Here is a 20,219-nt window from a genome sequence, read left to right as displayed (position 1 = left end):
GTATATTAAAGGCCTAGACAATCTTAGGAAAATGCCTAAGATTTTACAAAAATATTAAAAGATTGCACTCTATGTTTTACCCATTTCATTTCCTTGTTCTTCTCTCTCTAGGTATTCCTCCTCCAAAATCACACTCCTCTTCCATTTCACGAGCGGTGCTGTTTTACTCAACTTCGGGTGCCGTTTATGGCACAAATGCGCACTGTGGAGTCTAGTAAAATGACTAAATGATATTTTTTGATTAGCTATAATGCTAATTACTATCCTACTCTAAGGCAAACCATAGATCTGAGATCCGAAAATCACCTTAAAGTCTATTTAAATGAGATGGCCCTATATACAAAAACAGTATCATTTTTTTGCTTCTATTCTACAAATTAAAAAATCGGAGGACCAGAGAGGTCAGTATCTAAGGTCACACAGTAATTCAGTAGAAAAGGGGAACCAAGAACTCAGCTCTTACATCTTGTGGTTCGAACATGGGAAGTTTCTTTGGGTAACAATTACAATGGCATCAGGCATTCACATTTATTCAGCAGTCACTAGAAAGAATGCATCTCACCATGAACATGGTATACTGCATTCACTCGACTTTCAACAAACTTTTATTGAGCACCTACTGTGTACTGGACCTGGAGAACAAGATGGACCTCATCCCTGATATTATGGAGCGTATGGTCTAGTGGGTAAGATAAAATTTACATTAAATAACTGCACAACGGAATACTTAATTATGCATGTGGTGAGAAGGACGGGCTACAATACGTAGTGTGTATCAGAGGTGCAGGGAGACCAGTTAACAACTATTGGGGTGACATCAACAAGAGATAATGCGTCCTGTGCTACAGTGCTGCAGAGTACATTGAGAGAAATGGGCAGATTTCTCAGCTGCACATCTACAAGAACCGTCCTACTAAGACGGTTCAACTGCACTGCATCTCAATTTCCCAATTCACTTCCTCCTCCAATTTAAATACACTGATACCATCTATGATGGAATAGAAGTTCAGCATGTTCCTTCCATCTGTTTCTTATCTTGGTGAGGATGTACCTCTTACTTACCCAACAAAAGTTATTTCATAACTCCACTGCTATGGATTTTTTCCAAGTTATCTAAAGCCAAGATAGGGCAATTTTGCAGTAGGTTAACACTTCCCTCATTAAAGTAGAGATTTTCTTCAAATGACACTGAGATTTTGAAACTATTTTTGTTCTTTCTGTAATTTTTGTCTCATATATCTTTACTAGTCCTTAATTACCATAATCTCTAGGGCAGTTTTAGTTCAGCTCAAAAAACAAGACATCTTTATATCAATTTTATGAATTACCAAGTATACTAGAGGTCAATTAAAATTAGACATAGCAATATTCACAGCCAGATATGATAAAGAAGCAGAAAGCCAAAAATAAATGTTTTCATATTTTTCAGATTGGTTTAACCTTAGTGATTCCAGCAAAGTTGAGCCTACCTTGAGGAGTTCTTTGAATAAAATCATACAGTACACAATTTCTATGTCAAAGTATATGAATAATTATTCCCTTTTTATTAATTTTTAGTTTCAATAAAATATCTTGAAAATAATCTATATTTTTTGTTATCTTAAGAAGAAACAGATTCTTTTAAGTATCAACATTTTCCAGAATATAGGAAGTAAATCCCACATTTAGTTGAGGAGAATAGTAGCACATGGGGATATTTATAAAGATAATTGATTTTAAATATACATAATGTTATTTTATTTTAAGAGGTCTTACCAAAAGCTAAAATGATACATTTTTAAATTGGGACTAACTTGATTTGCTTCTACTTTAAAATTATTTATATGAAAATATAAAAATAATATGACATTTGAATATTTCCAAAAAGCCCAAAATACTTACTTCTCTTGGATGTACAAACCTCTGATGAATGCAAGAAGAGTAAGAGTTTCTTTTGGAATTTATAGGCCTAAATTTGGTAGCATTTTGTTTTCTTAAAAAATGTTTTCCTGTAGCTCATTTTTAAAATAATATCTTTGTATGGTAAAGCATCTTCTATGACTATAGTATTATAGAACATTATAGTTGTTTTGAAATATACCTTCCTTAATTTTGGTTGATATTGCTTAACTTCTCAGACATTATTGAACAGAATCTCAGCAAAGAATTTCTGTTGCTAAAGGAAAGAGCAAGCTTCGCATTTCGGTTAGATTTTTCTTCTAGACCTGCCTGAAAATGCACTGTCTTCTCACAAAGGAGGGATACCAGAAATGTCAGAGATGAGAAAAAGAGTGGGAGAAAAGAATATTGAAGCTAAAAGGAAAGGCTTCCTTGGCATATTGAAAGGACATCACAAGTTTGCTAATGTACAAAGGAATTATTACTTCCTTTCTTCTTTCTCTCAAGGATGGATGTTTTATCTCTTCAATGACAAGATAAGTCAAAATATCCAATGGGAAGATCAATAGCACAAGAGAAACATTAAATTATATTTTTATTATCTCCATCCAGGCTAACTGACGTGTCTAAACATACAGTGTGCAAGCAAGATTCGGGTCAGGCCGAACTCAAAGATCCCTGGTTGGCAAGATGTGAATGTTTGCCCTGGAGCTGGAGTTAAGAGTTAATAGGTAGAGCTTTACTAATACCTCTGTCCAGTACAATTAATCTTAAATAGGGTTTTAATACAATGATTTTATTCACCAGAACCACATAGAACTACTTATTATCAACATGAATATTCACTCTTTGCAAAATTTAGGCAAGAGAAGCTTGGTAAACATGCTCTGATTTGGGAGTGAACATGAGGAAATGTTCATAGAGGAGATGAGGAGATGTCATAGCAAATCCCTGGGGAAGAAGGAAGGAGATAAAACTGGAATCACTAAAACATAGTCAGATCTAAAATAGAACGCTCAAATTTAAATCAGAAATGTACTTTTAATCTCTTAAGTTAAAATCTACAAGGCAATAGAGTGACATTTAGAAACAATCTGTTAGGAAACCAAAGGAAAGACTCTCTTATGTGGTCAAATCAATTTGTATCCAATAATAACCAGAAGAAGTATGTCATGTGATTTTCATTATATTGTATAAGCTAGCTTTCTCGGATAAGGTCCACACTCTTGGCAATAAATCATAACCAGACTCCACCTCTCTTTTTTTTGTAAGAACTGTTAGCTTATGATATAATATGGGATTTTACACCTGGGAGCAAATCTGTATTCATATGATTCTTACCTGCCCCCCTTTAGGCTGGTATTTGATGTTGTCTGTTGATCCAATTTTGGATTTGACATTCTTCAGGTCTGGCAGTGGTTGGTTAATAAGCCGAAGCTGCTTAGGAGTAGCAGGAGATTTTGGAGGAGTACGTATGATGGCGACTTTCTTCTCACCGGGCACCAAGATGGCAGACTTGGGGGTTCCTGGGGTGTGAGGGGTCCTGGGATAGCTAGGGGTTCCAGGAGTGCCTGGTGTGCGAGAAGAGTAGCTTGGTGGGGTGCCAGGAGTGATGGCGGTTGATCCAGGGGTAGTGGGTGTTGAAGTGCCACTTTTTCCTGCTCTGCGAATTGGCTCTGATCCTATATTCACAAATAGAAAACAAAACCAAAAATTAAGCATAAGAAAGTTCTCCTAAAGTATCCTTCTACCCATAATTGTTAGGAATCACAACATATTAAGTTTCTAAAGCATTTAGAATATTTATGGATTATAATAATGCTCAAAAAGGTGAGAGCCTCCTTTTTTTTTAAGGCTCGTAATCTGGTACATTCTTTTGGAACATGCACTGCTATCAAAGCAAGAGTAAAATGTGGGTTTTCCTGATTTGTTCTTCTTGAGTCTCAGAACAAATGTGTCAAAAACTACTTTTTTAATCGGTGTAATCACTAAGGCGTACAGATCAGGATATGGGGATTTCTTGAGAGGTATGCAGACCACTCGCTCTTCTGTGTAGTCAGTTCACTCTGAGATCCGGGTGGACAGGCAGTGTAACCCTGTGACCTGCATCACACGATTCTGGACTGTGGAGAAAGTCACTTATTCCACTGTGTTTCAGCGGTCCCCCCTCAGCTTATATTGAGGAGCACTGTGAGTTGCAAATGTGTTTATAAAAGCTGTTCATTTCTGTCAGACATTGTCTACAATTCCATGTATTTTTATAAGAAAATTTGCCTTAGTTCTTAATGCCAAAAATTTGTCTATTTCCTGCCTTAGAAAATTAGGGTGTTTTAATATTACATTTGCAGTAGAACGTGTACCTGATTGTGCCGTCTCCTCTACTTTCATTACTAGTTCGGGAGTTCGAAGTCGTATCAGTAATCCCTCACTGTCAATTATTCAGGGTATGGCAAGATGCCTTTTTTTTTTTTTTTGCTTCAACTTGACCTTAGCCTCACTGAATCACCTAATTCCTTTCCCCCATTTTCCTATCCTATGCTTCTCTCATATTATCTTTTTAAATGTGTTTTGAATGCCATTTGAATTTTTGTAAGAATAATGATATAATGAAAGTATACCCTACAAATTTCAAAGCACTCTTGTAAATACCAAACTCTGGATAATCAAAATAATACTCATCACAGTGAGAGGCAGCTCTTATCACCCCTAATTTAAAAATGAGGACATGGAGGCTCATTTACTCCGATGACCCTAAATTCCAAGTCGGATTATGATACTTAGCCTCTTCATACTTGTTTAACTTTCTTTTAACATAAAAATCTTTCCTCTTAGAGTAATACATTGATTCCATTCATAGAACACATCTACATTGTTAACATTTATTACACAAATTCTTTTACATTTTTGTATTTTACAGGAAGGGCATGATTTTCATTTTTTACTACTGAGCATGTATACTTTGTAATAATCAACAAATGTTCTAGAAATTCTATAGAGGACAAAGATATGACTCATTAATTTTAAAACAAATGCAGTGAAAACGATCTTACAGTCATCTAGTGCAATTAATCACCATTGCAGGAAGTTCTTCTAAGATGGGGGACAAGTATTCTTTGCTTAAATATTTAGAAGGAGTGAGTGAGCTCCACAGGGCTCCTCAGACCATTGTGATATACAGACAACGCAAATGTACCCACTGGTCTAGGTTTAACCTCCTGGAGAAACAGGGAACGATGTTACTTCCCCTTTCAGTGAACGGTTTGCACAGATCAAGTGAAAGTCGTCCTGAGTCAGTTTGATGTAATATAAGGGCGAGACATGGTCAAACCCTCCAACGCACCATATGAAATGACATATGAGAGGACTGAAGTCATAAATCAGGGTGTGCGCTGGGGTTTTTATTGCTTTCCACCAAATGACATTTTGAGGCCAGGACGGTACATCCACATCCAACTTGCCTTTTTGTGGTTTCTTTGCTACAAAGTTTGTTTGTGGCCCAAGTTTTTGCTGCAGGCTTGAGTCAGTCACTACATCCTGCTGGAAAACCTCTTCCAAAACCTTATTTCTGCCTCAGATGTTTTCCCTGTGACTTCCTCTCTTCTGAATAACTCAGGTCTTTCGGGGAGAGGGATAATCTCAGTCTTATTTGTCCCTGTTCCCAGCACCGGTACCTTTCATGGGATCTAAACACAGTAGGTATTCAAAAGTTTCTTTTTTTAATGGTATGAATTGGATTCAAAATTTACCAAAGTGTGCTGAGGTGTTTTTGTTTTTGTTTTTGTTTTTTACTTCATAGGCATTAAGCTGAAGTAATACTGTGGATATGCATAATGATTTTTACTAAAAGAAATAAAAACATTTTAAAGTAAGGGCCATTTCTATACTTATAAAAAAAGGCTTTAAGCTTTAGAAAGCTAAAAGATAAAGGTTTTGTGTTACATTTGGAGAATGAAGAAAAAAATAGCTAACAGTATGCCATTAACACCGCTGTTCAACAGATATAATCAATTTTTATTGTGATAATTTATGCTCTAGTTATCAAAACAACAAATTTGAGTGTTTCCTTTATGTTCTGAAAGTAAAGGGTTAAACCTAAGATACTAAAACAAAAAGTATTTACGAGTTACTTTATTAAACAACGCCCTTATCTATCCCGCAGATCCTCGCTGGCAACATCTTCCCCTCCTTTGGGGCTGAATGAGCCGACTGCATAGCACTGTTTCCTTCGAACCCTTGCAGAGCTGTACAAACTGCCAGAACAGTCTGTGTGCAGTGAAAAAGATGGTAGGCAGATTACATGCTTTTCTAATTGTCCCCGTGCCTTTCAGCTATTGCTATGTAGAGATAAAATAAACCCTACTTTCTCATTGTATCAGAGTATCAGTTATGTTCATTATCAAACAATACAATGCAACAAGGTAAAGTGAGAAAATCAAAATGGAATTGACCCAGAATGTATAAGCAATTTATATTCAGATACATTTAAAAAGGCAGAGCACAGTGGCTTGAAGATGTGGATTCCTGGAGGAAATATCATTTTGCTTCCATAGCAACAAATACAAGCAGAATGTGCTGAGCTCCCCTGGGGAGCGCTGGGTGCCTTTGTCTCATGGTAACACCCTCAGGGTCATGCCCAATTCCAACTCCTGACATTTGGAGTTAAAGTCTTTTCTCTGGAGATTACTAACTCTTAAATGCGATCCTTGCAAGTTCATTTGAATATTTTTGATAACATAAAAAAGAGTTTTAGTGATTTCAAAGTGTTTCTAGAACAATTTCAAAGAATGTTAATACTTCATGAAATTGTAGAGCACAATGGCTCTAATCAGAACAAACTCATTGTAGACAAAAACACTGTTTAAATGTCATGCAAAACAGTCACATTTCAAGTGGGCCAATTATTAAATATTTAAAAATAAAGTAGTGAAATCAACTATAATGGGATAGTAGTGGCCAATTTCTACCATTTTGTAATAAATTTTACATGACAGAGATACTATTTTCCAAGTGATTCCAGAGCAGCTCTCTGGAACTGTGTCGTCCGAAAACCAGAGAAGACATCAAGAGACAGGTTGTGAAGATATCTGTGGTCCGACAACCGATTTAAGCACGCACCAGCTGTATAGAATTGGACAGGCTGCCCTCTCTGAAAGGTCAGTTTTCTCATTAGTATATTGAATGAGGTTATTAACATCTAACTATCAGCAATGTTTATGAAACTGAGTGAAAAATGTGTTTAAGATTTTAGTATCTCTGTGTGCTCAATAGTGGTAGTAGTTTTGGTGTAATAGAAACTTATTTATGAAAATAATTTGAACCCATGCTTTGCTAGATAGTCTTTGTAGCTACACAACATATAAGTAGGTAATGAGTGGTTAGAATATTTTTATATTCTTCACATACACTGGGATAACTGCCAATCAGTTCACGATGGGCCGTCAGTCAAAAGAAGGTGAAGCTATTGCAGCGGACATGCCCTGTTACAGCCTGCTTGGAAGGCAAATTCTAGCACATTAAGCAGGATCATACATGTGCGTTTGTTTGTTTTTTAAGATTTTCTACTTATTTTTAGAGAGAGGGGAGAGGAGGAAGACAGGGAGAGAAACATAGATGTGACTGAGAAATGTCATTCTCAACAGGGGACCAGGCCACAAGCCAGACATGTGCCCTGACCAGGAATCAAACCAGCCACCCTTCACTTTGCTGTACAACATCCACCTGAGCTAGGTTTTGATTGGTGACTTTCCAGTTAGACTTTAGGACTTAGAATTCTAATAAGGGTTTTCATATAAATATGTAATTTACAATCTCTGACTAGTGGTTTTCTCAATTCTTTTAACTTATTTTTACTGTATACTCGAAAGAAGAGAGAAACGTATTCTGAGAACAATGACTGTTTCGGTCCCATTTAAGGGGGAATACAGCCGGGAATAGGGGGAAATGTGCTCATTTCCTCCATGAATCGTTTTGACTCAAACAGCTCTTTTGGACCCATCAACAGTCTGGATTTTCTGATTCTTAGGACAAATCTAACCTGATTTTAAGGCATGTTTGGAAAAATGTACAGTATAAATACATAAGCTCTACCCCACTTACGGGGTTTAAAAGCAACAATTAAGAAGGAAGCCAAACCCAATAACCTACTAGTGGTCCGCCGTGCTGAAGAGGAGAGGGAACTGCTGAGGGGGAAGGAATTCTCATCTCTGTCCCCAGACGCAGCTCTGCGAGGCGGGAGAATGGAGGAGGGTCTCGGCAGGGAGGAGCGCTTTTCTGGGCTCTTGGTTACTCCATCCTGCATGGGGAAAGCAAAAGGATGTTGGGTTCTTGTGAATCTTCATTTTTGCTATACAAGGTGATTACATCGCTCTATTTTCCCTTCTGTGCTGATAGATGAATTTCTTTTAATGCACACTACTGAATGTCACATGCTTATAAGCATTTCTACTTCAAACTTAGAATTCATATTTGCCTAGAGGTCTTATAAAAATATATTATTTTGGACTTACTGTTAATAATTGGTTGTGAAGTTCCAATTGTTAATAATTGATGGTGAAGTTCCAATTCTAAATGATAACGTAGGCAAAATGAATTTACTCAGGCGATTTTCAGTAAATTGGTAATTTTACTGGAAAATCTTCATTAGCACGATAATTTATTAATCAGAAAGGAATGGCAGCAGGGCGTTGCATGCATAATATTCGTAACAATGGCCGTTGCAATACATCATGCACTTAATGTGACAGGAACTCTAAGCACTTATACCCACTTATGATTTAATTCTCGCCACAAAAAATCATGCGTTTTATAGCCAAAGAGACAGGTTTAATCAGTGTGTGTAATTTTTTCAAGATCACCCAGTTGGTAGGTGGCAGAGGTTAGTATGAAATCCTGATGCTTCTGATGCTAAGTTCAAACTTTCTATTGTATTATACAAACTTTCTTATTAGATTATATAATATGCTACATTCACTATTATATTTAATATATATTTTGAATTTGAAATGTTATTATATGTCAAATAAATAATAAATTAATAAAGGATGGTATACCTAGAAAAAGACATGTTCTATTGTTTTAACGGTTAGATTGTTCATAGCTATTGAAGCTTTTAATTTCCATTTGTTTCTCATAAAGGTCTACTGTTTGTATGTCAACCGCTTTAGAATTTAAAGTCTTTGCTTTCACACATTAACTGAATCATGTCCTGCAACCTTTTCCCCAATTATATTCCTTTCTGTGTCTTGGCTTGACCTGCTGCCTTACCTGGTTCCCTGAGTCTGAGAATGGCAAGCGGCCTGTGGGGCCCGCCGCGGCGGGCTGCGTGCGAGAGCTGTCAGAAAATGCAGTCCTGAGAGTGGGACTGGGGCAGGCTGCGCTGCAGCGCGGGGACTTTGTGTTGCCCTGTAAGGCGGGAATCTTTGACAAGGTGGAATTCTAGCCATGAAAGAAAACAAACAAAAGCACAAAATAAACCGAACTATGAAGTAAAAGGAAAAATTTAAAAAATGTTTAAACATACAAAAAATTAAATGTGTACTTTTAATAAGAACACACATGACAAATGGTTTTAATCAATGATAGAGAGATATTTATATGAGAACAAGAGACTTTCATCGAATACCTCTTTTTAATTTAAGAGTACTCATCCATGAGGATATAGACGGAACTGGTCTTTATGGATTCTAGGTATAAAGTCTCTGATTAATCCGTAGGCCTTACATGATGCAGTCTTGTGGGTCTGTTGGAACTGTTCCTTTGATAACCACAGCCCTTAAGAGGCATGTATAACTGATATCTTGGCCACATTTCAAGAACTTTAGAACAAGATGTGTTTAAAACCTAATAATGGAGTTATGTTTAAGTTGATAAAATGTATTTTTAGATTGTCTACATTGATTTCCTCAGAACACTGCAGAGTTTATATACAGTGAGTTTATTTTATAAGTAAAATGCATACTGGGGGCCAAGTTATACCGTAAAATTCATAATTCTATGCATAGACTGCGGTTGTATAATGTGTTAAAATTCTAAAAATAAATGTCAGCACTGAAGAGATTGCCCATGAGACCCACAAGACTAAATTTACAGATGATGATAATCCTTGGGGAGATAGTCGGCCAGTGTAAGTCAGTGGGATGGGTGTGCTTGGCTTTGGGAGAAAGCTGTGCTGGCGTGCCACGTCTCATGGGAAACGCTATTAAAAATGCAGACGAGTGTGACGAAGCCAAGGATATTTTATCTTCAAATAATTAATATGATTTACTTGTTTAAAATAGCAGTTGAAACTGAGATGTTTCTTATCTCAAGTTGTAACTTCTGTAGCCACTTTAACAGAGGCAGAGTCATTCACTATGCACAAATCACTTCCTGTTGAACAGCCCCGCACCTTGTGGGGGAAGTAAACAGCTGGGTCAGCAGAAGTCATTCTTTTCGACTGATGCTACCCACAAAATAGTGAATTTCAAAAGTGTGAATGTGGAAAAGAAAAATGGAGTAATTGGATCACCACAAATTATAAAAGACAAGTACTAATCTGATGCTAAAAACAAAATAAAACAAACAAACAAAAATTCCAAATGAAATGAAGAATTATAGGTCAGGTTCACAATAAGAGCAATGGAAAAATTGGAGCTAACTGTTCCGATGGATGCACTGCATATCGGAGAAAAAGAAAAGTTCACCTTAGCGTTTTAGAAAACAGAAAAAAAAGTTAAAAGGAAGGAACAAGGGGGGATGTTAAATGAGGAACAGAGATAATGGTGGTCTAATCTTCAGAAAGATGAGATGGGTACTTACAAGAAAAAAGTTAATTTTGTGTCAGAGATGCATATGGTTTCTGTCTTAAATGTAAGTATTGAATGCCAATTCCTGCTGAATTATTCATAGACCAAGGGACTTGAAGAAAACTTCTTCAAGGTTTTTGAAACATGTATACTTAAAAATTCTTTTCTTAATGGGAGAAAGCTCAAATTTACTGTCTATATCTGTTCCTAAAGAGTCCCATCTTTTAAATAATAATAACAACAGTAATAACTATCACTGTTAAATAAATATTATGTTCTAGGCACTATACAGTGTACCATTTTATGAAACTACTGTATTTAATGTTCACAGCTAACTTATGACATGAGAATTTTTATTCCTCCCATTATTTTTGGAGAATTAAGACAATATAGATAATATAGTTAATATTGGACCCAGTCTGTTTTATAGCTCTGCTCTTAAATACCACAACCCAGTAGATCCTCATCAGAAACAGAAGGTAAAGAGATAAAATACTTCAAATCGCAGTGTTCCTCAAATAAAAGTCAGCAGAATCCTGTTGGAGGACAATCTGACAATGTGTAGCAAAAACTTTATATATAGACTGTCCTGAAATAATAATTTCACCAGGAGGAAACTATACTAAGGAAATGCATGTCAATGCATTCACAGGATTTAGCCAAAAAGATTTCCACATAGTAACATTATTAAAATAACAAAAAAAATAGTTCGAATGTCAAATAACAGGGGATTAAGTCTATAGTATAAATAAATAAAATGTAATGTTATATAGTCATTAAAATAATGTATAAGAATGTTTAATGACATGGAATTCTGTTTACTAATTAATTGCAGAACTGATACACAGTGTTTTTGTTGTTAAACCTAGGAAGGTACAGAAAAAATGAAGACTGTACATTAAAATGGTTACTGTAGTTATCTTTAGATAGGGGACTATAATATAGTTTTACTTACTTTTACTCATCTACATGCTTAATTTGCCTATATTCTTATTTTGTGGAAACAATAAATATGTATTATAGCAATTGGTTTTGTGTTGGTTATAATGGTTTATCTTGAATCTATGAAAAGGAAATAATTGGGCTCTCCTCTTTACACCAGGTCCTCATGTCCTTTCACATGTTTGGTCTCCCCAGGAAAGAGCGGCCTAAAGCTCTGCCCTCACCAACCGCCATCGCCTGTCACTCCGGAAGACCTTAAGACACGCCCCGATGCCACCGAGAATCATTCCGGGTGAGTGAGTGACTTCACATGACATTTAAGAGTAAACAGCCAAGGTCTAAATTATATCTCAAGTTATTAAAACATTGCCACTAAGAGCAAAGGGAACTTCAAATGGAGAACATGGAAAAAGTTATTTTACTCACAGAGACTTTGTCCTTTGCCTGTTTAAATACACTGGGGACCTGATATGACTCACCACCTGCTGCTGTGAAAGAGAGAAGACACAGACAACCCCAAACTTAGTGGCTAAAAACCACAGACATGCATTTTTCAACATCCTCTGGATATTCAGTTGTGTCAACAGACTAGTGCAATGCAAAATTTTGCTTACTTTGAGACTCAAATTCAGTAACCTTAAGAAACCTGAATAATAACAACATTATAGCATGTGGCTCCCACTATAGGGTGTGCTGATTACTATAGCCCAGGGTTTACCAAAGCACATGTAAGCACACCAAATGTTTGATTGGTTACCAACGTACCTATAAATTACTATAACACGAGGACAGACCCTTAAGGACAGAAGTCACCAAATAGCACCCTGAATGCTGTGGAATTTAAGGAAAAGAGGACTGACTGGCTTCTAGGGATGCTGTGATACGAAAGAGCTCCCAAAGATTCCCAAACTCTCTGGTTGTACCCATTGGCATGCCTACAGGTATTTCTGCATTTTATTATATTCCAAACTGCCTTGGTCAGCCAGCCCCTTTTCGCTCTGCATCCTTTCATTTCACAATATGAACGACACACTCGTTTGATGGGAAATATATCACATGAGAAGAGAAGGGAAGAAAAAAAAAACAGCTTGTCAAAGAGAGAAAACATGAGAGGAACTTTAAATTCAGTAATATACAACATGTTCTACACACGAACTTACTCTATGAGATTATTACCACATCTGTTACTGTTGTTTCTCTTGCTACTTCTTTTACACTTCTGGTTTCAATTTTAAACGCCATCATCTCTAGCATTTTTTTTCTGTCGATGACTTACCTGACTTGACTTAAATATCGCTCATGATTGAAAACGATCCTTAGTGCTTTGGAAAACCACCCGCATTTAAAAGTTGTGCTGAGAAAAATGACAGACACAAGCTTGTGTGTTCACTTCCTCCTTAATTTTCTTTCAAAAGAGAGAAAACCTCAGGGGGAAAATTTACTTATCCTTATAAGCACTTTGAGTGAGTTTCAAAAAGGGTTCTCGTGCCATCTGCAGCTCTAACACAAAAATAATACTGTCTGCAATATGCTACATGCTATTTAGGATTGGCTAGTAAGATTATTCACAGATCCTGGGACTGATTTTTTTTTTTTGAAGAAGTGCAAATGATGCCTCCTTACTATTCTATATGTCTCAAATTTCTGTGACATAGAGTGAGCTTCAAGGCAATGGCATCGTGTTTGGGATATGCTCTCTGCCTGAGTATCTTAACCTTATAGCATAAGGGAATACACTAATTAGGCCAAAGATCTTAAATTTCCTTTAACGATTGAATTCAAAAGGCAATTTCGGTGCCGTAAAGTGAACACAAACGGCATGTAGGTACTGCACCAAACCCGTTGACATTTCCTCTGAAATTCCACAATCCTGCTATAGTCTCTCATCCTTTCAGGTAGGACACAGGATTTTTTTTGCCCAAACCAAGGGTTTCTGTCTTTCTAAGCATCTGTCTAACCAGAAAAAAAAAAGAATCCACATTTAATAAAATGGAACAAAGTAAGATGTGACATAAGATTTATAGATGGCATGTTAATTTCTAAATATTAAGTAGAGGAACGCCTCATCCTGAATCGTCATATCAGGGTTGGAGCATAATTGTAAGCCTTCACTCTCAAATACCACCCTGCAGACTACTGGTCGAAGAAAAGCGTGGGACGTGATTCTGATATGAAGAACACAAATACAAAATATTGGAGATTATTAGTGGCTACCACAAAACCTTGACTTTCTTTTTCCTGTGAAGGTTAATGCTGCTCTCGACATTTAAAACCATCTGAATATTTATTAAAAAGCACTCCTAGTGTATAATGGATAGAAAAACATTCTTTTCTGATCTAGCAACCTGATATCTTATTTTGTAGACCACACGTATGCCACTTAACAAATGTGAAAATATGTTGTAAATTAAGAATATCCCACTATAATTGTACATTTAAATAAATATGTAGCACTAAAATTTAAGAATAGATTTTGCACTGTAGGTATTTATAGGGCTTTTTATGATTTACATGTTTTTCTATTCATTCAATCCACTTTTTCAACAATAATAAAGTATATTCAAAGAAGACAAAATAATGATAAGAAGTAAAATAGGGATATATCTAAGTTATAAGAAATTCAGTAGAGGAAAGATTTTTATCTTTGAATTTTGAACACTGAGTTATATAGGAAAATTTAGCAGTTTGGATCCAACACATTTAAGAAAATTCCAGTGATGAAATGTCAGCTGCGAGATATCATACCGCAAGCCTTTAGAATTCTGGATCTAAGAAATAAAATCTGATGAGATTACCAGATAATCTTGTTTCCCTTTTCCTTCCTCTTTCTTTGCAGAATTAGCAAAGTAATTCTGCAACCACTAATTTCACCTCAGATTGGCTTTTCATTTTCAATCTTGAAATTACTGTGCGTTTTTGGCGGTTTTCAGTAAGCTCATCAACATCAGTAACAGATTTGGCAGTAACAGTGGAAAATAGGACAAATACATATGGGCTTAAGCATGAGGGAGATAAATAAGCAAAATAATGAGAATGCGTACCACGGTCATATTCAACGCCATCGCCTAACCCCACACACAGAGTGAAACTAGGAGTCCCCAGAACGTGACACTAGAGCACAATGCCAAGATACAGTCACTGTTAAGTCTGAGCATGACAAAGAAAGAGATGGCCATGACCTCTTCTGCAGGGAGGGAAAAAAAAAGAGTAATGATACAAGACACTTAATAGCAAAATTGTTCGTGACTACTACGATTCTTGGAAGAAAAACAAAATGAAGAAGCTGCTACGGGAATGAGATTAAAAAAAACAAACAAACAAAAACATGTCCATGTTTGCCAGCCACATTGCAGAACTGAACAGTCACCTGTCGTTTTCCGCTTAACGCAGGAGAGATGAGTTGGTCTAGTGTATTTGATAGCAGGTTTTAAAATGAATTTCCTGGAGGGAGAGTGGGCCTGAACTTCTGTTTTTTTAGCAAGTTCAGCCTTCTTATAAACTGCTATGGATAAGAAAACACAAAAAAAAGCACACCATCAGGAAAAAAATAAACACTTGGAGCACAACCGAACAAAATTTCATAAATAGTTACCACTGTTAGGCAGTTTCTTCCACACAGAGAGTAATAATGAGTTACTTCAAAAACATTTTGAAAGAAGTGATTGTTAAATGAACCTTTTTTCCTTCTCACTTCATCTCTGGAGACTGTGCTAGGTTCCTTTTTAGCTATTTTTCTTTCAGGAGTGGAAATTCTGCCTCTCCCGGTTTTAAAAGGCTTTTCTTTTCTATGTTTCTCGAGAGATGATCTCCGAGCTTCCTTTTCAGCTTTGTCCTCTTTAGGGATAGTGTCTAACTGCTCTGTCATGATGCTCCTATCATCATCTGCGGATCAAAGCAAACCATGACAAGAACAACAACAAAAACATTAGTAACAAATGTACAAAGTCCTGCACCCGTTTAACAAAATGCAAAATAAAGAGACAAGAGGGGGCTATTTCAAAATGTTTAAAATGAACCAAAAATAAAAATTCCATAAGGTTACTGGATTTTATTCGGGAGCAGAAAGTTTAAAAAAATAATGCACACCTTGAGTGTCCACCCAGAGACTGTCGGCATCCATGATGGAGTCGTCGATGGTGGTCTCGTCTTTGTAATCATCATAGGTTTCTGTCTTATATTCTGAGAGCGCAACCTCTTCTCTCTCGGGGGAGGCCGGAGCTTCTGGGGAGCCGTCCTTGGGTTCTGCCTGGGCTTCAGCTGCCTCTTCCAGTTCGAGCTCTTCTTCAGCATGAGGGGATGGTCTCCTCTCCACCTCAGGCTGCTCCAGGGCTGCAAAACGCACGCTGTGGGAACCCGACTCCCCTTCGTCGGTTGTGGTTTGCACTACAGTGATGAAATCATCCTCAATGGTCACCACAGACTCAATGACCCCTTTGTGTTCACCTGGGCAAGTCTCCACAAATTCCTCCCTGGCACCTGCGATGCCCAGGTCACTAATCTGAAGGGTGTCTGAGCGAAAAAGCAGTTTATCGTATTCTCCCCGGGCTTCTATCTCTTCTTCCTCACTATGAGCTTCTGCTGGTTCAGCCCCGACGGCTTCAGGCAAGGGCTCTGTGACATCAGAGGGTGTGATCGATATACCTGGGGTCTCTTTGCTTTCTTCTTTGGGCGGCTGCATAAATGCCAACTGGACATCTGCTCTCTCCTCCAGGGCTAAATCGGCATCTGAAACTGCAGATGCACAAGGTATCTCCACTGACAACTTGGTGGCAATCTCGTCCTGGATTAGAGAAGATTCCGGGGACGTTTCCTTCTTGCCCTCATCTGGCTTCAGGGACTCCATGGTCAGGCTTTCATGCTCACCACTAGACTCATAGGACTCTTCTTTGTCCACAGCCTCCTGGTGTACCAAGTCAGGTTTGGCCACCTTCTCCTTGACCTCAGTCTCACCCATTTTGGCGCCTTCTTTCATGTGGCCCGGCTCAATACCCATAAACACATCTGCCTCTTGAGGCGCCGAGGGTGTGGCCTCGAATTTCAGCTCTGCTGCCTTTCCAGCATCTATGTTTAGCCCCGCGGCCATTTTTCCGAACTCACTGACTTTAATATCTAATTGAGCCTGGTCGGCTTTCTTTGCAGCAGAATCCAGTTCTGGTTCAGCTTTTTGGGATTGTTCTACTTCAGCTACCTCTGGCACTGAACTGAGACCTTTCTCTGCTTTCTCGGCCATGACAGATGATGCATCTTTTGATACTGTCAGTTCTTTGCCCAAAGCATGCTCGTAGGTTCCTCCTAATCCAAACGTTTCAACTTTAAGACCGGCCCCTTCTGTTTCCCTGGCATGTTCTTTTGAATCAGTATGTTCTTCACTCTTTTCTAGTACAGTATCCAGCTTGTCACTAGCTTTCCTCTCCTGATCAAACTCCCTACCCAGTGCTGACTGCGGGGATGCTTCCTTCTCAGCACTGAACTCATCTTTGACTCTTCCAGCAGCTGCCAATTTTACTTCAATCAATGAAAGGTCTGTGGCCAAATCTCTTCGTACTTTATCATCACTGCCTTCATAAAAGGAACCACTCTCTCCTGATAAATTCTCACTGTCTTGAACAGGTGATGGGAGTGGGACCGTGTATTTATTGAACACACAATAGCCCAGGTCTTCAAGCTGACTGTCCGTTTTAACAATGACATGGTTTTCATCAGTGACGGGGGGTAAGGCAGTACTACTTCCTTCAGTGACAGTCTCTGATGGGACAGATTTCCTCCTGGCAACCTCAGCATCTGCACTCACGGAAGCTAGTCTTGATCTTGTGCCTGCCAGATCTAGCATCTCAGGTAGGTCAGGGGCCATGACAGTACCATTTTTGTAATAATCTTTGGCTAGGAATGGCGATTCACACAACGTCTCGACTTGAGTAATTCCCTCTCCAGTAGCCTTTCCTCCTTCAGTCTGTTCTTCCTCCTCTTTGCTTTCTATTGGGAAGCAGGGGGCTTTCTCCAGTGCAGGTGTAGTGGCTGGAAGGTAATCATCCCCTTCATCCATACTTCCACTAGTGTTGGTTAGAATATCAGAAGCCAGAGGAGAAAGATCATGCCCCCGACCAAAGTTAAATCCGAGAGCTATGGAATCCAGGCAGGACATGGGCAAATTGATTGACATGCTCCTCTGTTCTATTGCAGACCTACCACCGAGTCCTAAACTCCTGCTTAGTGTCAAATCATCCTTATTCTTACTGTGGAGATCCCTTTTCTCCCCATACACTTTTGGATCAATAGTGAACATTCTTTCTTGAGGAGAACTGGGTTCCTCCGGTAAATCAGGTGGGTAACTCTTTGCAAGAGTGCTATACCCTGCTTCTTGTGCTGGAGCACCGGGCTGCGATTCCTTACCTGCCTGAAGTCCCTTGTCACCATTTTTATACATGGGAGATATGGTATCAAAAGACTCTTGGGCACTTTCTCTCGTGTCACTCAGTTCATAGTAATCACTGCCACGCTGGATGCTTTTTGTCACTTCTTCTTTCAAGGCGGACGTTTCAAAGTACTTGGACATTCCTGACTTATCTTCATAAAATGGCACATCAAGCTCAGCTAAGGTTGCGGCCCCAACTCCTTCAACCTTATTGTCTTTGTCAGCACATTTTTCTTCAAATAGGTCTTCAATAGCATCCTTTTCACTCAGCACAGCTGGTTTGTGCATGACTTCCTCCAGTGGTTTAGAAGTCACGGCTGAACTTGCACCGTCTTGCTCCAAACGTGCAGGGAACGAATCCTGTTTGAATGCATCTGTGGTCGGCTGCTGGCCTCTCTGTTCTTCTTCTGAGACAGTGTGCGCTGGGGAGGGCTGAATCATGCCTGCTTCTTTATCTGTCAACTTGGGGGGTTCGCTCTCTTTCAGCAGGGTTTCTTGGTCGGGAATGGTTGTTTTTTCTTCAAGCTTTAGCTGAGGTTCCTTTTCAGGAACGGAAGATTCCTGCCCGCCAAGGGCAGACGTCTCTCTTTTCTGCACACTTTCTTGCTCTATTGCCCTCTTTTCTTCTCCTAAAACTTTCCCAGGGACACATTCTTCCACAATGGCAAAGTGGGCATCTTCTGCCATTTTGTGAGGTTTATCCTTACGGGGCTCTTCAACTTCAGAAAGGTCTTTGGCAATCACTGGGCCACTGGTGTCCTCCACAGACTTTTTGTCATCTGGCTGTAACAGGGCAGGGGCAAGAGGTGATGCTTCTGCAACTATGTCATTCTTCATGACATCTACAGGGAGAGTGAAGTTTCCACCCTGGAAAGGACTTGGCATGGGAGAATCAAACTGTTTCCCTTCCCATTTGGGGATATCCTCAAATACGTCTTTTTTCTTCATGGGTGTCAGGGGGCCAGGAGATATCGGAGCAGCTAAACCCCACTCATCCTTTTTTGTCTCCATCGGCATTTCGATAAACCAGTCCTTCTGTTCCTTTGGAGCTGGAGTTTCTGCAAGGAGGCCGATACCGGACACCACCGGGCCCGGCTCTGTCTTCTGCATCAGGTCGTCTAGGCCGGCGCCGAGAGTATGCCCAAACAGAGTGACAGATGCTCTTCCTTCCTCTGTGCCTTGTCTGTCTTTGTTATCAGGGGACATTTTAGTTGTCTCCGGCAGAGAAACTAAGGCAGCATGTTTAAGGTCTTCACCAGGCTGACTCTGTTTCTCTGACTCCTTTTCCTTCTTGTCGAATGGCTCAGCCAAAGAGGGAGTCAGTTCCTGTTGGTCATGGAACTCCATCTTCGAGGCTGTAAGTAAACCTGAAGTAATTGGGTTGATTTAAAAAATAAATAACAGGCAAGTGCTTTTAGGCAGTAAGCTTAAATTACGTTTTGAAATGACAAATGAATGGCAGGGTAAAAAGAAAAAAATATGGAACATGCAAGCATGCTACCCATTTAAAAATCAATATGAAAATGTCAGGATTGAGATATATTTGTACTATTACTGAAACGAGCTCCCATTGTGAATGAATGCCTAAAGAAATGTAATAAGAGTATATTTTGAATATTCTTTTTTATTTGTTTAGTCTCTTCTAAACAGTATGTGAGATGTATAGTAGTAGAAAAATTCATATACCTTCCTCAGATAACAATTGTGAATTTAGGATATTCAGTATGTAGCTAATATGAGGGTACAAAATAATATATACACATATATATGTACATGTAAGACTAAATATGGAAAAGGATTGATTTCTACTGAACATTTTCATTTGTTTTCTTATTTAAAACTGAATTGGTAGGCCATGGGCCGAAGGCCAATGAATTTCTAAGAAGAGTTAACAGTTTCAATTATCTTGATCAACAAACACCAGGACCAATTTGGGGGGCATTGAAAAATTACTGAACTAATATTTTAGAAGTCATTGAGATTAAACTTCAGGCATATAAATAAGTATTTGCTATTGAGTTTATATGATATGGCCTAAGAATTGGCAAGGCAATTTCTACCATGTATTCAAAATTCTTAATTGCTAATCATGACTTTGTATGATAAATGTAAGAAAAGCTGAATTATAATGTTAGTACTAGGAAGTCATGTAATAAAATTTTAAAGAGAGTCAACTGTAAAATATCTTCCTCTCCTTGGTCATG

General features: G+C 38.4%; 1 protein-coding gene across 29 annotated transcripts in view; it reads right to left on the bottom strand.

Moving 5' to 3' along the window:
* The window catches only part of MAP2 (microtubule associated protein 2), a 250,353-nt gene that overhangs the window by 13,114 nt on the left and 217,020 nt on the right, over nt 1–20,219 (bottom strand). For 14 of the 29 annotated variants that reach the window (XM_045198298.3, XM_024563876.4, XM_045198307.3 and 11 more), the window contains 7 exons: nt 15,690–19,382; nt 15,279–15,485; nt 14,971–15,105; nt 12,030–12,091; nt 9,142–9,312; nt 8,023–8,170; nt 3,220–3,560 (listed from right to left, as the gene is read on the bottom strand). In XM_045198298.3, the coding sequence (XP_045054233.2) occupies nt 3,220–3,560; nt 8,023–8,170; nt 9,142–9,312; nt 12,030–12,091; nt 14,971–15,105; nt 15,279–15,485; nt 15,690–19,382 (4,757 nt within the window). The remainder of the gene's footprint in view (nt 1–3,219; nt 3,561–8,022; nt 8,171–9,141; nt 9,313–12,029; nt 12,092–14,970; nt 15,106–15,278; nt 15,486–15,689; nt 19,383–20,219) is intronic. The other 15 variants (XM_045198308.3, XM_045198310.3, XM_045198313.3 and 12 more) reach the window with 9 other exon arrangements.

The sequence above is a fragment of the Desmodus rotundus genome, chromosome 2, assembly GCF_022682495.2.
Source record: "Desmodus rotundus isolate HL8 chromosome 2, HLdesRot8A.1, whole genome shotgun sequence".
Classification (NCBI taxonomy): domain Eukaryota; kingdom Metazoa; phylum Chordata; class Mammalia; order Chiroptera; family Phyllostomidae; genus Desmodus; species Desmodus rotundus.
The sequence above is the reverse complement of the archived record's forward strand: the minus strand, read 5'-3'. Positions and strand labels throughout refer to the sequence as shown.